The 20,562-nt window shown below is 43.0% G+C and overlaps 1 protein-coding gene across 2 annotated transcripts in view; it reads right to left on the bottom strand.

The window, feature by feature from the left end:
• The window catches only part of LRP6 (LDL receptor related protein 6), a 191,372-nt gene that overhangs the window by 46,947 nt on the left and 123,863 nt on the right, over positions 1-20,562 (bottom strand). For both annotated transcript variants that reach the window (XM_084627378.1, XM_084627379.1), the window contains one exon: positions 19,527-19,698. In XM_084627378.1, coding sequence (XP_084483504.1) covers positions 19,527-19,698 — 172 coding nt within the window. The remainder of the gene's footprint in view (positions 1-19,526; positions 19,699-20,562) is intronic.

Below are 20,562 nucleotides of genomic sequence, written 5' to 3'. Positions count from 1 at the left end.
AGGGGCATTGCTGGCACATGATGGCATATATCACATTGGTAGATATGCAGGTGAACGAGCCCCTGATGGCATGGCTAATGTGATTCGGTCCTATGATAGTGTCACTTGAATAAATATGTGGACAGAGTTGGCATCGGGCTTGGTTGCAAGGATAAGTTCCTGGGTTAGTGTTTTGTGGTATGTGGTTGCTGGAGAGTATTTGCTTCAGGTTGGGGACCTGTCTGTAAGCGAGGACTGGTCTGTCTCCCAAGATCTTAAGAGCCTTTCATGAGGGACCTTGTCAAATGCTTTCTGAAAGTCCAAGTATACTATATTGCCTGGATCATCCTTATTCACATGCTTATAGATACCCTCAAATAATTCCAATAGATTGGTGAGGCATGACTTCCCTTTACAAAAGCTGTGCTGACTCTTTCTCAACATACTGTGTTTACATATGTGCCTAATCATTCTGTTATTATAGGTTTGTTTGAGGGTTTTTTTGTTTGTGTTTGTTTGTTTTTTGTTTTTTTTACCCATTTGCCCAATACTCACGTTAGGCTTACCAGCCTCCAACTGCCAGGATTGCCTCCGGAGACATTTTTAAAATCACCACTTTAGTTGCTATTTATTTTGTGATCCCAAATTAGGCATATCAGTCACACATCCAGTCCTATACCTCCGATCTCCTTTCTATGTTATCTTTATTGCTTTTCATTTTAAATGGGAGGGGCAGTGTGATCTGGAGGATGAATACAAGTTTAGAAAGTCAGGAAGTCCTGGCTCAGCATATAGGCTAGTTAGCAGTCCCTTCTATGACAGCTTAGTCCAGCTCAGGACGAATGATAATATTCCACACAGCAGATTCTGCAAACTAGAGGGTTAGGGAGAACTAACTGTATCCATCATTTTAAATAACAAACCATTTTTGTGTTCTTTACAACTAAGATCAACATCTTCTGAACAATAAAAATAATGTAAATCACTTGGTGACTTTGGTCAGGACACTTCAATTCTCTACCTCAGTTTTCCCGTTGCTAAAACTGTGTAATTCTTACCTTCCTCAAAGGGGCATTGGGAGGATTAACTAACTTTTGTACAGCATTTGACCATGTTAAAGCACTGGGTAAGTGCTAAATATTATTAGTAAATACTAAGTGATGGAAGTGGAAGGAAACTAATATTTTAAAAGACGTATTTCTATGCCAACGTAACAATCATGTTACAACATGATTTGATATGATTACTGAATTTTGTGCACAGAGAAATCACTACTGAAATGTACTGCATTTACTTTAAATATTTTTCCATTTGTTTTCAACAAATGAACATTTCAGGAAAGAATTTTCCTTTTACTTCCATGCTAAAATATTGCATAACTTGTAAAATTAATCCATCTTTCAGAAAACTTTATGAAGTATCCAGATAGCATTCTCAGCCCTGCAACAGCTCAGAAAGCATCAACTTTTCTCCCCCTTCTAGAACCTACAGTGTTACCCAAGATCTTCTGACAAAACGGCCTTATTTTGGAACACTAGATTGGGGACAGCAGAAACTTTTGAATCACATTCACGTATTGTTTTAAATGGGTCCTGCGCGTCCCTGGAAGAGCCCTGGGGGCTTCCTCTTCTCTCCATGACCCACCCCAAAGATCTGTGCAAAGACAACCTTCAGTGTCAGTCAACACCAATGCATTAACCAGGGGGGCCACTGTTTTATGGTTAGAAAAACTTCCTAGCACTACGGGATGAGCAGCCTGCCTCTCTAGTGCACCATCCCCCCCTTCCACTCCCACTTGCAATCCTCAGGGCAGTGGCGACCAGGGTGAAGGGGGAAATGAAGAACAAAAAAACCCCAGATCTTTCTCGGCATAATGCAGAGCAGGCTGGTTATTTTTTTTTAAAGGTAATTTCTAATATCTTCCATATTAAAAAATTTTTTCCAGCCACCACTTTGGACCACCACCATAGTCTCCAAACACATATTTTTGATCAGAAGTGATTATGTCGCAAAACTGTCTGGTAATGCTCAATTTTCCCCATCCCACATTGAGTACCCAGTTCTGTGAGCCTTCCCTCCTTGGACAGAAATCCTTCTGAAAATAGAAGCTTTGTATGTTTGCTGGCTTGGAGGAATGGGCTTTAAATTTGTCTTAGAAATAAATTCAAAATTACTCCATGAAATGGTCACATCAAAAAGTTTTAGCCCATTATTGTACACTGTATATTTACACCCACCCACACACACACAGTGTCCACAAAAAAAGGCAGGCATTACATTTTACTTTGTGAAATTTATATTGCTACATGTATTAAGATTCTTTTGAAAGTACAATAAGCACACTTTTCCAAACCTAATTTTGTATTAAGGTACATTTACCAACCTAGGTCTACACCTTAAGCTTTTTACACCAATAACCAAATCCAAATGCTGCTCTTCTCATTACAGATTGTTTAATTTTTAGACTTCCCTTCGAAAACTGTGCTGTTATTCTACTTCAGAAACTTTCAACATCTGCCGACTTCCCCCATTTTTTCTAGCTGCATGGTTCCCCGACATTCTTTTTTGACAAATGAGGTGCCTGAACAAAGATGCTTAACTGAAGAAACATGAAACTGCTCTAAGAAATGTCTGTAAGGCAAACTGTGACTAACACCTTTTGCTCAAGCCAACAGTCTCTCCAACCTTCAAGCCACCAGTCTCTCTAATCAGCATGCAGAGCCCCCTTTTACAAAAATCTTCACTGGTAAAGAAAACATCTCCACCCTTTAAGTGAAACTCACCATCCACATTTTATCTTATCAGCATCTTGCTGACTTTCACAGTAGTTCTAATTCTCTGTGCTGATTTCACTTTTTTCCTCCCGAAGCCATAAAGATAAGCCACTTGTCTGTAACTAATTAATTCACAATAATTAGAGCTTGCTAAGCAGAACAGCCAGCTATGAGGCATGCCTAGACGTAAACAGATCCTGTAACTGGAAGTGACCAAATAAAATAAACAGTAGTCATCATTAAAATGTCACTAGTTACCAAAAGTAGCCACCACACTGCATTAGCTAAGTTACCACACTTTCACCCTGTACTTACAACAGAATACAATTGTGGTATTAGAGACGGTGTCCTGGGAACTGCTGGTAAAAGATTACTTAAAAAGTGTGCACTGTGAACTAAATGAAAGCTCACATAAGCTTCAAATGGCAAGCTATGCTACTAAAACAGAGCAATCAACCATACTTGTCATGAAAGGAAGGTGAGGAGGGGGCAGGGAGGAGAAGAGAAAGGAAACCATCACCTAGCCCTTTGTGAATTTCTGGTTTGGAGTGTTTAAGGAGATTACTTACCTGTAACTGGAGGTTCTTTGTGATGTGGGGCCCATATCTGTATTCCACTGTGGGTTACGCATGCGCACCATGCGCTGGGAGTCAGAAAATTTGAAAGTAGCGTCGATTGGTCTGCACATGTGCCCTGTCTCGCTTGGTGCTTCCGACAGAGGCAATAAAGGGCGAGACAGACCAAGCACCTCTTCAGGTCCTTTTCTACTGTGAATAAGGGAGGGTGAGTATTGGAATACAGAGAGGGACTACACTTCTCAAAGAACCTCCGGGTACAGGTAAGTAACCTCCTCTGGTTCCTGGAGTGATGGTCCTGATTGCATTCCACTGTGTGCGATTGACAAGTAGTATCTAAGCAGGGGGAAGGTGTGAGGCTGAGACTGGTAGGGTTGAATGGAAAACTGCCATCCAAAAGGAGGCATCAGCAGCTGAGTCCTGTACCAGGGCATAATGCCTGGTAATTGTGTGGACAGCGCTCCACGTGGCCAGTTTACAGGTATCTAGGAGGGGTACGTCCTGAAGAGACACTACGGTTGTTGCTTGAGCTCTAGTGTATGAACTACATACACTAGATCCTGTAGGGGGCGGGAGGCTTGAGAGCTGATAGAGTAGAATGCAGCCAGAGACCCATTTGGAAATTCTCTAGGTGGAGATGGCATGCCCTCTGACTCTCTCCACTACAGTGACAAACAAACAATCTCAGGGACTTCCTGATTGGTTTTGTTCTCTGTTGATAAAAGGCCAAGGCTGGTCATACATTGACCGAGTGGAGTCTGTTATTCTAGAAATGTACGTGGTTTTGGGAAGAATACAGGTAAGTGAATGGATTGGTTAAAGTGAAATTCCATAACCACTTTAGGGATAAATTTGGGATGTAAGTTTAAAGAAACTTTATCTTTATGAAACATGGTGTATGGAGGGTCTGCCTTCGCCGACTCTCCTCACCGATGGGATTACAAAAAAGGTGACCTTCATGAAGAGGAGGGAGATGGAGCAAGTAGCTAAGGGCTCAAAGGGAGCACTTGTCAGTACCAAAAGAACAAGTTTTGAGTCCACTTGGGGCACAATCTTTTGAGGAGGTGGGAAAGTTCTTATCAGGCCTTTCCAGAAGTCGGAACCGACTGGTTTGTGGTTGTGTGAAAATAGAGTAGCCCTCAGTAGGTTGATGGAATGCACTGACTGCTGCCAAGTAGACTCTCACGGTACTGAGGGAGAGACCCGATGTCTTCAAAGTTAGGATATAGTGTAGGATGAGTGGAATATCCATAGCTTCTGGTAGAACACCTCTTTGTTGTGTCCAGGACGAGAAATGTTTCCATTTAGCTAGGTCACATTTCCTAGTCAAGTCCTTTCTGCTATCAGAGAGGATCTCTCACAGGGCTGAAAAGCATGTACAGTCTAGGGATGGTGCCCATCCAAATACCACATCCTGAGCAGACATGCCAAACCCGTGGAGAAAAAACACGCAGAAATTGGGCTTGTTATTGGCTTGAGAGTTGCTTGTTGGCTAGTAGCTTGTTGGGCTTCTAGTGTGTTGGTTGTTGCTGCTGCCTTCCTCTTTTTTTTTTTTTAAAAAAAATTGGCTCCTGGCAAGCAGGGGAAAGGTGAGAAGAGAGTCGGGGTGCACAGCGGGCTCACCACAGTCCCAGATTTCACACCGGGGGGATCTAGTCACAGAGTGTTGGGGTTCTTAGGGATTGGCTTGTTTTGGCCTGGTTTTGAAATGGGATTAGCTTGATTTTTGGCTTATTGTGAAAGTCAGGGTGTTTATTTACTGCATGAAAGTTGGCAACTGTGGTCCTGAGGTGGAGTGGTCATGGTTTAGGGTGTTAGATCCTGCTGCTGTATTTGGTCAGGAGCTCGGGAAACACTGGCAGTGAAATTGGCAGACGAGACAACATGCACAGGAGGTTGGGGAACCAGAACTGTCTAGGCCAAAAAGGGGTGATCAGGATGACTGTTGCCTTGTACCGCCAGATCTTGCGTAGCACTCATTGCAGGAGCAGCACTGGAGGCAAGGCATAGTTGAACAGCTCTGATCAGGAAAGAAGGAGAGCATCACCCTGGGAGCAGTAACCTAGGGCTCCTCTGGAGCAATAGGTGGTGCACATGTTGTTGGCCTGGGAAGGAAACATCACGTGAAAATGCCATGCAGCACTGTGTCGTGATTTTCCCCACTTGTAGTCGATAGCAAAGTGCCTGCTGAGGGAGCCAGAGTACATTCTGCGTCCCTAGAAGCTAGGCTGTAAATAGGGTGATCTGACTGCTGATGCACCGGTTCCAGAGATTGACTGCTTCTGCACACAGAGAGGCAGATCTTGCTCTGTCTTGCTTGTTGATGTAGAAAACTGTCATGGTGTTGGTCTGACATTATCAGGATATGGTGAGAGTGGATGAATGGAAGAAAAGATTCACATGCCTGCTTTCTCACCCTTAATTCCAGGGCACTGATGTGCATTCTGGACTCTCGAGTTGTCCATGTTCCTTGCACTGGGTGGTTGCCCACATGGGCTCCCCAACCTAGTAGGGACGCATCTGTAATTATGGCCTTGTTCAGTGAAGAGGAAAGAAAGGGGACCCCCACACATACATATGAGGATTTGTCCTTGGTGGGAATGGTCAGTGTGAAGTTTGTGGAATGATCGCTTGGGGAATAAACCAACTGTAGCCATGTTTGAAGGCAACAAAGGTGGAGACTTGCAAATGGAGTATCGTATGTGCACAAGGCCATGTGGCCAAGTAGGGACAGACAGGTTTTGACTGTGACCTGAGGGTTGCTCAAGATGTGAGCTATATCATCATTCATGGTCTGGAACTTGTCTGTGCTCAAGCACACCCTTGCAGTGACAGAGTTCAGGGTTGCCTCAAAGAAATCCAAAGATTGCAGGGGGTAAGAACAGATTTTTCAATGTTTACTCTGACTCCCAGTGAGGAAAGGAGGCAGAGCATTATAGAGGCTGACATATAGACTTCTTGGCATGATTTGGTGATGAAGAGCCAGTCATTAAAGTATGGGAAAACAATGTCTGACATGAGCTGCTACCACTGAAAATATCTTGGTAAAGACTCTAGGGGCGGTAGCTATCCCAAAGGGTAGGACTCTGTATTGGAAATGGCTGGAGCCCATAAATCTGAGATACAGTCTGTGGGTGGGATAAATATTGATGTGAAAGGGACAGCGGTACCATTGGAGCCCAATGTTTCTGGCTTCTTGTCTTGCCTGTGGGACGTAGGACATCCTAAGTCCTCATGTGCTGAACTGGTGGATTTGCTTGCAGGCACATCCGGTTTCTTTGAAGTGGACTTAAAGTAAGACTTATTCCCATGCTTATGAGGAGTGCTTCCTAACTTCCCAAGCAGGCCCTGCCATGGGGTGTGTGGAGCTGGATTCCCTGGCACCGGGGTTGGACTTTGCAGCAGAAGGCAGGCTACTTGATGACTCAGGCCAATGTATGGGGTTGAGGGGGGGTTTCCAATCAGGGTCTCATTGCCTTCTCCATGAGATACTTGCGGAGATTAAACGCCCACCCTTCTTGGGTACGGCTGGGGAAGGACTGGCAAACACTGCACCAAGCCATGATATGAACTTCTCCCAAGCAGCACAGACACCACTGGTAGTCATCAGTGACTGAGAAGGACTGTGGACAGCAAGCGCAGAGTTTGAAGCCCAGAGTTCTGGGAATAGTCTGATACCCAAACAGAGTATGAGGGGTTCCCCTGTAGCTTAATCTAAAGCTAAAAGATACTAAAAAACTATTAAAATTACTAAATCTATTAAAGTTTATTAAGAACTATTCAAACCCAGGTCTTTCTCCTCCTCTGTTGCATTCAACTGACCAGACCCCAGTCTATAGCAAAAATTCTTGTTGCATGACCTTTCACTTTGTACTATTAAATTTCATCCCACTTCTCTTACTCCAGTTTTCAAGGTTGTCCAAATCTTCTTGTATGATATTCCAGTCCTCTTCCATATTGGCACTGTTTCCCATCTTTGTGCCATCCATAAATTTTATTACCAAACTCCTACTTTTTCTGCCAAGATCATTCATGAAAATGTTAAACACTGATCCCAAGACTGATCCTTGAGGAACTCTACTAGTAACCTCCCTCCATCCTAGCAATTCACCTTTCAGTATGATCCGTTGTTGTCTTCTCTTTAACCAGTTCCTTACCCACCTTTCAATTCTCATATTAATCCCCATCTTCTCCAATTTAACTAATAATTTACAATGTGTGAAATCCATAGATTAGATCTACAGCATGTCCTTTGTCTTGAAAATTGGTTATCTTCTCAAAGAAAGAGATCAGGTTACTGTGGCACGATCTACGTTTTGTAAAACCATGTTGTATTTTATCCCAATTACTGTTTACCTCTATGTCCTTAACTACTCTTTCAAAATTTGTTCTCAGTTCTTGCATACAGCTGAGGTCAAACTAAGAGGCCTGTCGTTTCCCAGATCACTTTTTCCCACCTTTCATAAAATATAGGTAACATACTTGCAATTCTCCAGTCATAGGGTATGACCCCTAAGTTTACAGAGTCACTGAAAATCCTTGCTATTGGGCTTGCAATTTAATGTGTCAGTTCCTTTGATACTCTTGGGTGGAGATTATCTGAGCCCCCAGACTCTGTCCCATTAAACTACTTGAGTTTGGCTTCCGCCTCAGATATGATCATTTCTACTTCCACATCCTTGTTCCCATTAACCAGCAGGCCACTGCCCCCCGAACTCCTCATTATCCTTATTAAAAAGTGAGGCAAAGTATTTAAGTATTGGCCCATACGTAGATTATCTTTAATTTCCACTCCCTCCTCTGTGTTTAGCAGTCCCACCTCTTTCCTTGTTCTCTTTTTATTTATACGGCTTAAGAACTTTTTACTATTGTTTTAATTTCCATTGGAAGGTCCAACTTTGCTTGGCTTTTGGCAGTTTTCTCACTTTTCCCCCTATATTTTCTGAGTTCCAACAGGTAGCTTTCCTTGCTGATCCATCCCTTCTTCCATTTCTGTAGGTTTTCTGCTTTCTCTTAATAACCTGTTTGAATGCTTGCTCATCCAGTTTAGTCTGTAATCTTTCCTCACGAATTTTTTCCCTTTGCTCAGGATGCAGGCCTCCGATAGTTTCTGCATCTTTGACTTCCAATAATTCCAAGCCTCCTCTACATTCAGATACTGAAGTTCTTCAGTACAGTCCACTTCCCTAATTAATTCCCTTAATTTTATAACGTTTGCTGTTTTGAAATCAACCCTAGCTGCAGACCTATTTTTGTTTATCCTTCCATTTAGCAAGCATGTAGGACCATTAATCATCGCCTGATGCACAGAACTGAGATTCTCAGCACCACGCAGGACCTAGTGGATGGATCTGCAGCAATGAGTTCCCAAACTGTGGTGGGGAGACAAACAGCATGCTCATCCCTATTTTGGCACTAGCCCACCTTGCTACTGAGTACTTCAACAGAAAGGCTACTTTTCTATCGTTATGCAAGCAATGATGGATCACAGAGAATGCTTCATTGATATCTCACATTTTGAAGAACACAGGACTTAGAAAGCTCAGAAAGCTGCAAGCAGAAACATTCTTTCCCAACCGGCAGATGACCATCAGTGATGCTGAAATGCCCACGCTGATCCTGGAGGACTCACCCTACCCCTTGCTCCCCTGGCTCATGAAGCTGGGCACTGGCCACCTTGACAGCACCAAGGAAAGATTCAACTACCAGCTCAGACTGGCTAGGCTGTGGAGGAGCCTCAAATAGGTCCTGGCTTGCGGCATGGTCGGAATCCCCCCTCACAGTTCACGAAAGGGGCTTCTGTTTTGGGCTCCTCAAAGGCACCCATAGTGGTTTGCGGAGTGCTGGTGGGGTCTCTGCCAAATATGGCATGCAGGTCCACGGCTCAGCACCTGATCTGCTGTTATGCTCCTAGGCCTGGTATCTCCAACAAAGTTCCTTCGCTTTCACGTGGCACTGCTGCTGCTCTCTGTCGTACCCCTTTGCCCCACAGCCTCTTCTCCCCACAGGCCAAGGAGATCCAATACTTATGTATTCCAGGCAGAAGCATACCTAGTCGTACATGATCTGTTGGGCAGCTGCACACAAGGGTGAGCTCCTAGGTGTGTAATCAGGATGAGGCACTCCACAAACATGTGGGAAGCATAAGGGGTGGATGTGGCTTCCGGGCTCCGTGACCCCAGGACAATGGAGTTTAAAATTGTGGCCCGAATGGTCACTGTCACAGGGAACGGGGCATTGTGAGACAGCTGCTGGAAGACTGTTAGGGTCGAGTCAGGTCATGTAGTGTCTACACTCACACGATGTTGCCCTCATTAGGTCAACCATGGCTCTACGCCATTCAGGGAGATGGTTTTACTATACTGCTGTAAATGGATGCTTATGTCAGCTGGCGACAGATTTGAACACAGACACGCAAACACAGACCTAACTTTGTAGTGTAGATCAGGCCTAAGTAACTTGCCCAAGATCACTCAGGAAGTCTGTAGCAGAGCAGGGAATAGAACCCAGGTCTCCCAAGTCCTAGGTGGGCAACAAGAAAACTTGGTTATTTAAGTGAACTTAACACTGGTGAAAGGTGCTGGACTGGCAGTCCAGGCACAGCACTATGGCCGTGCAACCTTGCCCACATATGCCCCAATCCTCACCTGGAAGGGTGGGAGCATAAATCAGGTTCCATGCCCATTCAAACCATAACCACTCGGCAGAGACTGGCAAGAAGTGTTGTCAATTAGTGCCAACTGTGGTGAAGAAGTTTCTTAAAGGGCACATCTGTCTACAAAGAGCTGGAGTTAGAGCAGCAGTAATTCCATCATGACCAAACAGACAGCAACATTTAGTTCCTACTGACCTTAGCTGGATTTCAAAGGTTTTAAAAGGATCCCAATGTGTAAATCACAAAACAAAAAAGAACCAGAGTGACGCAGGGGGAAAAGCAAGAAGGGACGCGGGGGCGATACATACATTCTACACAGAAGAGAGAAAAAAACAGTCATAAATCAACTCATTCTAGAGGATTTCAACATACACTCTTCAGACTGTGAAATTCAGAGAACAATCAGGTCACAAGCTGATCTTCCTTGCATGTGTACTCCTCTGTGGGATCCCAAACTGGATTATTCAGCCAAACTGATAACCAGGCACTCTGAATCCCTGGTTAAGAAACCTGTCTTATAATCTGAGCTAGTGTCTCCAGTGGTTTGTGCTGCTTTAACCACAGTGTGGTGTGGGTTTCACATTCTGAGGCTATTCTAAATACTTCAGACCACAGTGAGAATACAGGCTACAACAGGAAACAGATGTGCTTAACCACAAAAGCTACCTTTACTGAAAGAGTGAGTAGTTCTATGAAAGGGGGGGGAGGAGGAAATCACACACAAGAAATGCAAATGGTCTTTCCTCTGGGCAAGAGTCTTGCAAATCAGTCAAAGAAAACAATATCAATACAAAACTTCAAAAAAATATAGCATGTTGAAAATAAAATTCATTAAAACAAAAAATAGTGGCCATATCTTAAGATGCTGATGACCAAACACGATGTGAATAATACATACAACTTAATATCTCATAGTATTGTTTCCATCTGAAACCAAAAAACTTCAGAGTGGAATTTTGCATCAGAGCAATTTGTTCGGTGTCTCAATTTTTGCCAAATATTCTAGATGTAATTCACTTCTGAATACCAACAACAACGAAGTGATATAAGTGGGCTGATGCAGTGACATTCCACTTCTGGCAGCACTAGCTGACATTTGACTGGTGGTCTCAATCTAGTCAAAACACCTTGGCCATTTCATCAGTAAATTCCAGTCAGTTCCAATCAGAACAGGAAGGTTTGGCAAATCATTACTATGGTGTATTGGCAGAGTTATATGGAGGGACCCCAGTGAAGTGACCTTTCAGCATTTTCAGTATTATTTCTATTGTCATTCTGAAGATTACCTTAGCATCATTTCAGAATAGGACTGAAAACACTCTTGGTGTTCGGTTCAGCTTACCCGATTTTGGGAGATTTTTCTATTAATTATTTCTGAAGAAAGGACAATGGTTTTAATGCTATGTACTGTGGTCACCTCATGAAATTAAAAAAAAAAGCATTTAATAGGCACCTTGTTGCTGTAAGAACAACAGCTTTAAAAATAATTCAAAAGAATATAAGACACCCCAAAAACATTTCACACCAAGTTGTCCCTCCTCAAAAATGCCCTCCCACCCCAAAAACAAAACAAAAACCAAAAACCCACACTCTAAATAATCAATATGCTACACACTCCCCTGGAAAATCTGGCACTGTCATAGGCAGCATACTGAGCGTGATGGATCATTGGTCTGACCTAGTACGGCCATTCTTAAATTCAGATTTGGCCAAGTTTGCAAGGCCTTACGCTCATCTTGATATAGTGTAGTTGTAGCCATGCTGGTCCCAGGATATTAGAGACACCAGGTGGGTGAGATAAGGTCTTTTATGGGATCAACTTCTGAAGATATTACCTCTCCCACCTTGTCACTCAACTTGATGGCATTTCAGAACACAATAACTTTTGAATGCCACATCTGATCAACTCCAAAATGCCAGGGAATGTTCTAGGCATCAATGGGCACAACCATATTGATTTGGGTGAAATTCAGGAGACAGGAAAAGGAAAACGGAGGACACACAAAGCCCCTGGCATCTGGTTAGCAAACTTAGCAACTCCAACCACCTCTGTAACTGTCTATAGATCAAAGAACCAGCAGATGGCAGCCATTACCACCTTCCAGCATAACACACCCATCTCAGCTCTGCCCTTCCTCCCAACACGGTTTAAAATGTCGACACCCTGAATTACTTATCTCCCACACAGAAAGAACATAAATAAGAATGGTGAAGGTAAGGGGGAAAATGGGGGCACACAAAGAGCCCCTAGCATGGAAGCGAGAATGGGGAACCCTGGTATGGGGGAGAAAGTGACACGGAGAGCGCACACAGCCCCTGCCAGAGGGAGCATGGGGGTTTCAGGAAATACAGTGGTCCAGGAAGGTGGCACACAGAGAGCTCGTCAGGGGTGAATGCAGGAATCCAAGGAGCCTCTAGTGTATGCAATGTGCCCATCTTACACAAGCAACAAAGTGTGACCCTCTAGTTCAGACATTTTAATTGTTGAGGTAGTTATTAGCTGGTCTAGCATGGGATCTGTACATGTATATACACAATAGTATGCAAAACTAATATCATTACTTAGTATGGATAATACTTATGATGTGATGGTAAAGAAGGCAAATTTGTAGTAATTCTACTCAAGATCTAATTGTTCTTTCCATGTTAGGTGTTACAGAACCCACTTTTGCTCTCAGATAAAACACCGTAAGTGTATAACAAGGATATTGCCCAAAAACTTACTAAAATTATATCTTTTCTGTATTTCTTTTTCTATTACTGCAGACATCATAAACATAGCACTTAGAGGAGAGGAAAGTGATCAGGAACAGTCAGCATGGATTCACCAAGGACAAGTCATGCCTGACTAATCTAATTGCCTTCTATGACGAGATAACTGGTTCTGTGGATGAAGGGAAAGCAGTGGACGTGTTGTTCCTTGACTTTAGCAAAGCTTTTGACACTGTCTCCCACAGTATTCTTGCCAGCAAGTTAAAGAAGTATGGGCTGGATGAATGCACTATAAGGTGGATAGAAAGCTGGCTAGATTGTCGGGCTCAACGGGTAGTGATCAATGGCTCCATGTCTAATTGGCAGCCGGTATCAAGTGGAGTGCCCCAAGGGTCGGTTTTGTTCAATATCTTCATAAATGATCTGGAGGATTGTGTGGATTGCACCCTCAGCAAATTTGCAGATGACATTAAACTGGGAGGAGAGGTAGATACCCTGGAGGGTAGGGATAGGATACAGAGGGACCTAGACAAATCGGAGGATTAGCCAAAAGAAATCTCAAGAGGTTCAACAAGGATAAGTGCAGAGTCCTGCACTTAGGACGGAAGAATCCCATGCACCGCTACAGACTAGGGACCGAATGGCTAGGCAGCAGCTCTGCAGAAAAGGACCTAGGAGTTACAGTGGACGAGAAGCTGGATATGAGTCAACAGTGTGTCCTTGTTGCCAAGAAGGCCAATGGCATTTTGGGATGTATAAGTAGGGGCATTGCCAGCAGATCGAGGGACGTGATCGTTCCCCTCTATTTGACATTGGTGAGGCCTCATCTGGAGTACTGAGTCCAGTTTTGGGCCTCACACTACAAGAAGGATGTGGAAAAATTGGAAAGAGTCCAGCGGAGGGCAACAAAAATGATTAGGGGACTGGAACACATGAGTTATGAGGAGATGGGGATGTTTAGTCTACGGAAGAGAAGAATGAGGGGGGTTTGATAGCTGCTTTCAACTACCTGAAAGGGGGTTCCAAAGAGGATGGATCTAGACTGTTCTCAGTGGTAGCAGATGACAGAACAAGGAGTAATGGTCTCAAGTTGCAGTGGGGGAGATTTAGGTTGGATATTAGGAAAAACTTTTTCACTAGGAGGGTGGTGAAACACTGGAATACGTTACCTAGGGAGGTGGTGGAATCTCCTTCCTTAGAAGTTTTTAAGTTCAGGCTTGACAAAGCCCTGGCTGGGATGATTTAATTGAGGATCGGTCCTGCTTTGAGCAGGGGGTCGGATTAGATGACCTCCTGAGGTCCCTTCCAACCCTGATATTCTAGGATTCTATTCCACTTCTGTTATTGCATAAACTCACTCATTTCCCATCAGACAGCTTCTCCCAAAGTATCAATTAAGCAGTGTCTCAAATCTAGCATTTTTAACACCCTAATTACTTTCATGGTGACAAATTGATTTCAGAAACAATGGATTGTGTTATCATTGGGATTGACTCAGGCCAAAGATACCCAAGTAAATAGGGGAAAAACAGCTTCTGTTTACAAACTTCCTGACAATCAACAATGACATCCTCTAGGAAATCTCAGTAATACAAAAGAAACTACATTTGGTAGTAAAGGATCAGACAGAAATTACAGTTGAAATGAAGGACAAACAGGGTTGAGAGCACATAGACAACCTAAAAAATGTCTCAGAGAGAGAGGGGTAACATCTATATACAAATAAAAAAAGTTTTAAATGGGCAAATAAGTATTCCTGATAATGGAATAAAAACTTCAAGCATTTAACACTTCTAAAACATGGTGGAATGACCTCAAAGGGGTAATATACTAAGTGGGCACAAACTACACAAGGATAGATTAGATTGTAGATATGGAGGGGGAGCACAACAACTTAAAGATTCCATGAAAACACCATATCAGAGTGGAGGGGACCATAAAGTTTGGATATAAATCCCAAATCATAAGAATAGGAATATATCTACTAGGGTTGTATTACCACACTTCAGAGAATGAAAGATATTAGGTTTGTAGTGTTGAGGGTGATCTGAGAGAGAATTTAAAGTTAATGAGGCAATAAAAATGGGTGATTTCAACCACCCACATATAAACTGGTCATATGGTTTAGAGTCCGTGGAACAGCTACTTCGAGAACACAAGAGGAGAAGTTACTCTGGATTTAATCCTAAATCCAACATCCATCTCAGCTCAATGTGCAGCCGTGCTCAGAAAAGCAAATAAAGTGTTAGGATGTTTAAAGAATGTGGAAAAAATAATGAAAAAAATACTATAAAGCCATTCATTATATAACTAAATATAAACCTTCACCAGGAATACTGTATTCTGTTCTGGTCAACCTACCTCAAAAAAGATATAGGAATAACAGAAAGAGTTCAGAAAGAAAATACCTCAGCCCGTGGCGCTTCCTGCAGCCCCCATTGGCCTGGAACGGTGAACCACGGCCAGTGGGAGCTGCGATTGGCCAACCCTGCGGAAGCTGCAGGTAAACAAACCGGCCCGGCCCACCAGCAGCTTTCCCTGATGGGACACGTGCCAAAGGTTGCCAATCCCAGATATAAAACATAGTTTCTGTCTGGAGAAAAAAATTTCCCTAGAACCTACCCCCCGCTACTTAAATGAATTCTTATGGGAAATTGGATTCGCTTAACATTGTTTCGCTTAAAGTAGCATTTTTCAGGAACATAACTACAACGTTAAGCAAGGAGTTACTGTACATCTCTCATTTGTACAATATACCAGGGGCAGAATTAAGAGGCAAAGCGGTTTCAGATGTATGCTTCATCTGCATTTACTTCTAATATCTAAAAGAGCTATTGGTTCTGTCTAAATGTAACTATACAAAAACATGTGTGTTCAACTTGGCAGGGAGTTGACTGTTTCTACCTCTCAATTTTCAGTGCTTTATTAAAAAGTGGGGGTTGAACAAAAGCAATCAAGCTTGTCTACACATCAGTATTTCACAATATACAGATATATGAAAAAGAATTTCTCAATAACATTTTTTTGAATGCTTGGAAAACAAAATTTTCTTATTAGGGTACTGACGAAATAGAGTGTGTTGTCATCAAAGGAAAATGTAGCCCTACAATTTCAGGATTAGAATGCAGAATGGAGCATTCTCCAGATGCCAAGCTTTTAATTCCCTGGTCATACACAATAAGGTCTTCTCTGTTCAAGACCTTTGTACCCCAAAAAAAAATCTTAATAGCTTCCATTTTCTGTTGCCCGATGAAGCTGTGTTCTGAAAGCATGTGTGTACTTATGCTGAAAAGAAGCAAGATATAAAAGACGTTCCCCATTAATCATCAGGGTTAGGGAAACTAATGCTAGGCATGATAAATAGAGTTGGGCATACAGAAACACTTCAAGTTAGAACTGCACTCAGAATCATTAGATAATGGTTGGATCTGTATGGGAAGCACACAGTCTTTGCTCAAAGCCCCCTCCCCCCCCGCCCTCTCCTCCAGGAGGTGTATGTCTGTTTCATCACTGGATTTGAGAAGAATGGAGAAAAGGAAGGAGAACAGATAAAGGATAACTGAAGCAAAAAACATACTGAAAAATTGCAAGAAAACCAGCTGTATCAATCATCAGAGGGGTAGTCGCGTTAGTCTGGATCTGTAAAAGCAGCGAAGAGTCCTGTGGCACCTTATAGACTAACAGACGTATTGGAGCATAAGCTTTTGTGGGTGAATACCCACACACACTCTATATCAATACAGGTTTTGCTGGCCATTTAAAATCCATCCTATGTCTTAAAACAGGTAGTATACATGTCCAGAAGACCGTATTCACTTGAGCAGGAAAACAAAAAAACTGTTCAACAGAGCAGATCATACATTTTTAACCTCATAGCACGGCAGGAAAATCCTTTAAACCTGTAGCAAGTCAATGAGAAATCTTCCCCACTGGTAAGCACAATAGCAGCCATCCATTTCAATAGAAGTTTATCAGCAGTGAAACCTGACCGAGATAAATGAGGAAGCTTTTGAGCCACACAGCCTGCTTCTGCCTGCTGCAGACTGCCAGATAAAATGGGAACAAAAGCTCCCTGCTGCACCCCCTACCATTCTCCATTAACCCCTGCTGATGTTTTATCATCATCTGGGGGCTCCAGAAAAGCATAGCATGAATCAGTGCGTAAAAATAAATACTAGAGCACATATGTGGCACAAACATACCAAAAATCTGGCTTGCAGGAGACACTGACTTCTTTAGTGATGCAATAAGACTACTATTTGAGTAATGCCACACATTGAAAAACAAAAAAGCAAGCACTATTTAATGATTTTGTATGGAAAATCTACTTGTATACAATAATGCATAATCACACTGAAATGTCTCTTTGTCCATACACAAGGCCACTTATCAAGCAGAAGCAGGCTGAGTTTTCCTGACACCAGTTCCAAGTTCTACAATTAGACCATGCATAAGGCCCTTCATTTTCAGTTTTTATTTTTTAAAAGAACTTCACAGGAATTTATTAGTATTTATTCTAAAATTTTAAAAATGAGTGAAAGATAATTAAAAATTAAAAAGGAAGGGTAGTGTGCAAGGCAGGGCAGTAGGGTGACCACCTTTTCAGAAAGCAAAAGCAGGACACATGCAGGTGCTCTGCCCTCTGTGTGGTCCTGCCCCTCCTCATCCTCCCAAGTCCCCACCTCCTGCCCCTTCTCTTTCCTCAAGTCCCTACCTCCTGCTCCTCCTCTTCCCCCGAGGCCCCACCCCATGGGCTAGGCTGGAAGCTGGAGCAGGACTGTGTTAAGAGCCACCTAGGGAGTCCAGACTGCTATGGGGAACCTCAGACCCTCCATCTGTCCTGAAGCAGCCTCTGGCCAGTGTGCCCAGCCTCTGGGGTGCACCGCCCAAGGGCAGGTGGAGGGTCTGGGACTCCAGGGCTCCCCACAGCAGCCCAGGCTCCCTGGGTGGTTCTTACATGCCCAGCTCTGGCTTCTGGCCTGGCAGAGGCCTCAGGAGGGAGAGGAGGAGGAGCGGGGGGGCAGGACCTCATGGTGAGGGGAGAGACTAAGGTCCACCCCTGCCCCTCCACCCTGCACCAGGAAGACGCAGGCATCACCCTGAGCCTCAGACAGGCGCAGACCAGTGACGCAGGGAATCCAGGACAAATGCTGTCCCAGAGACATTGAGCCCGGAACCAGGACTTGGCTCTGCATTTCATGACTGTCCAGCCCAATTCCGGGTGGGTGGTCACCCTACAGAGCAGGAGGTATGCTTACTACTCACAGGGGTTGGGGATACTTGTGATGTAGCCTCGTCTCCTAAAACCCGGGCTCCCTGCCTGTCTCGCTCCCCAATTGCGCAGAGGAAGCAGACAGGACTCCGGCACTTCAGCATGGCCAAGACAACAGAGGCTACAACTTGGGAGTACTGACCCCCCCAACTCCCGCAGGTCATAGCCCTCTCCTGAACGCAGCCTTTCAGAATAGCGCCATCCACTTCCTGGGGTCACACTGAAGGGTATGGGTCAGGATAGGGCTTTGTCCAGCAGGGAGCTCAGTACTCACAGAGTCTACTTGCTGGCTGGTACACAGTGGGGGAGAGAGATGGGCAGGGAGCTGGGTCCCGGTAGTCGAGACCACATGCACAAAGTGCCATCCACTTCCCCTGCAGGACAGAGCCCCCAACCCTGCCCCTGGCCATTTAGTGTGATCCCAGGAACCAGATAGGGCTGCACTGAAAGGGCCAACAGGGGGCTCTCTCTGGGAAGTGGACAGGGTGCAGCCTTCTGCTCCCCTTTTGTGCCTGACCCCGTCCACTTCCGCCACAAAAAATTCCTGGGTCCTGAACAGCTAAAATTGGTGAAAACTGGGTAAAGCCCGAATACTGACTTTTTCAAAATCCAAGAATTTTTTTTTGGAGAAAAAATAAATAAATACCGAAAACAGGCTACACAACATCTCAAATTAAATTAAAATTTAATTCTGAGCTCCTTTTTTCTCTCCAAGGTTAAAGGATCATCTTATACTAAGGCTACACAAATAGTGGGGGGGTTTTTTGTTTACTTTTTTTAAACAGCAGAGATCTAGTAATCTCCTTAGCATATGTACCATTTTGGTGAAAATGGTATTTGATATTCAGTTGTTTACAGTCTCAAAGGCTTGTACATTAAACACAAAGAGAGCAAATTTAGCCCAAAATTGAAATTTATGAAAATTGGCCTACGGCGAATAGAAATGTTTCTTGTCCTCCCCTTTCCTCATTTTGCCCTTCACCGTTTCTTTTTTAAAAGAAATGAAAGGGGGAAGGAGAGAAACCTATTCCCCCTGCAATGTTTGAAACCCTTACAACATTGTGCTACGCAGATAAGAACTCGGAAATGAAATGGACTAGAAATATGTGAAAATGACTAATTTATTTTAAAACTGTCTGAATTGGAAAAAAAGCACAAATAGTAAAACGCACATATGTTTACATAATTTTTCCTAATGTGTTATTACCAATGTAAGTAAGGAAATCTGTTTGTTTTTTAAACATATGTCTAAAGATGTCCTTTTTAAACAAATCCTCCCAATGGCAACCTATCCCCACTCCCCAGATCTATTACCTGGTTATTAGTCCCAATTTATAGATAGAGAAACTGAAGAAGAGTAGTGAAGTGACTTGCCCAAGGCCACAGAGGAAGTCACTGGGATTAGAATTAAAGAGTTCCTCATTCAGAGTAAATCCTCCACACCTATGCTGCCTCCTGAAGACCTTCATGGCAAATATATCAGTGTCTATAGCTAGACAAATGGAAGTTGCTCTATTGTCTTAACTGTGTAGAATTAATTAAAAATGCCATTAACAAACCTCAATTTTGTCTGTTTTCGCATCTCCCCAATATATTTTGCTTTCTGCATAATCCAGGGCCAGTCCATTTGGCCAGCCAAGCGAAGTATTCACCAGCACAACTCTGTCTGACCCATCTAATGCAGCCCTCTCAATCTTTGGAATTTCTCCCCAGTCAGTCCAATACATGTATCTGCAATGGAGAGCAGAAGAAAAGTTTAAAAATACTTTAAAACTAATGCTTTCAACATTAATGCAGCTCATCTCTAATACCCCCACACCAAAACGGTGTGATCAGAAGACATACAACACAGACCAATGCATTTCTAGAACATGATTTCTATCACTGAGGTGGTAAAATTCAACTTGTGCAATATGTCCTCAATGGTGCTTATATGTGTAAATGCACTGATCAGTTTAAACAGAATTCCCATAACAATCCGCTGCAATTCTCATAATTGTATAGCCATTTTTAACGAGCTTCAATTAATAACCAATTCTACTTAGTTACCCAAATCTGGAAACACGGGCAAAGACCAGAAAGAAATAAAGAGGACCAGTCAATTAAGCAAAAAGTAGAAATAGTTCATTTGTCCCCATTTGGTAACTTGCAGATAATCCAGGTTTTTTAATTTCAAGCAAAAAGAGCATATGTAATATTCATGTTCCACTATCTGCACCGGTGTACATACAGGCATCAGTTCCTATTTTACTAAATTTTTGTTTGTGTTTTATATGCAGGGACAGGGTTGACTTTTTTAAAAATCTTTTTCAGCTAGAGATGTTCAAGCACAGTGTTAAACAAGAACCGACACTAACGGTTCAGATGTTTAGTAATTATTTAGTAATTCTGAGAAATTGCAAAATGAGAAACAGGAAAAGAATAGGAGGAAGAGGTTGAAAAAAAAAAAACTAAAAAATTTTAACTTTGGAAACGTAAGACCTCCCACAAATCAAATGGTATTAAAGATCACTTGTTCTTAAATTTTCAAATCAGTGTACATATATCTGCATAGCCCAGATCATGTTACAGTTAAAAGCCAGATGAGTGAAAGTG

This window comes from Lepidochelys olivacea (assembly GCF_965140295.1).
Source record: "Lepidochelys olivacea isolate rLepOli2 genome assembly, chromosome: 1".
Classification (NCBI taxonomy): Eukaryota; Metazoa; Chordata; order Testudines; family Cheloniidae; genus Lepidochelys; species Lepidochelys olivacea.
Note: the sequence above shows the minus strand (reverse complement) of the source record. Positions and strands in the feature narration are given on the sequence as shown.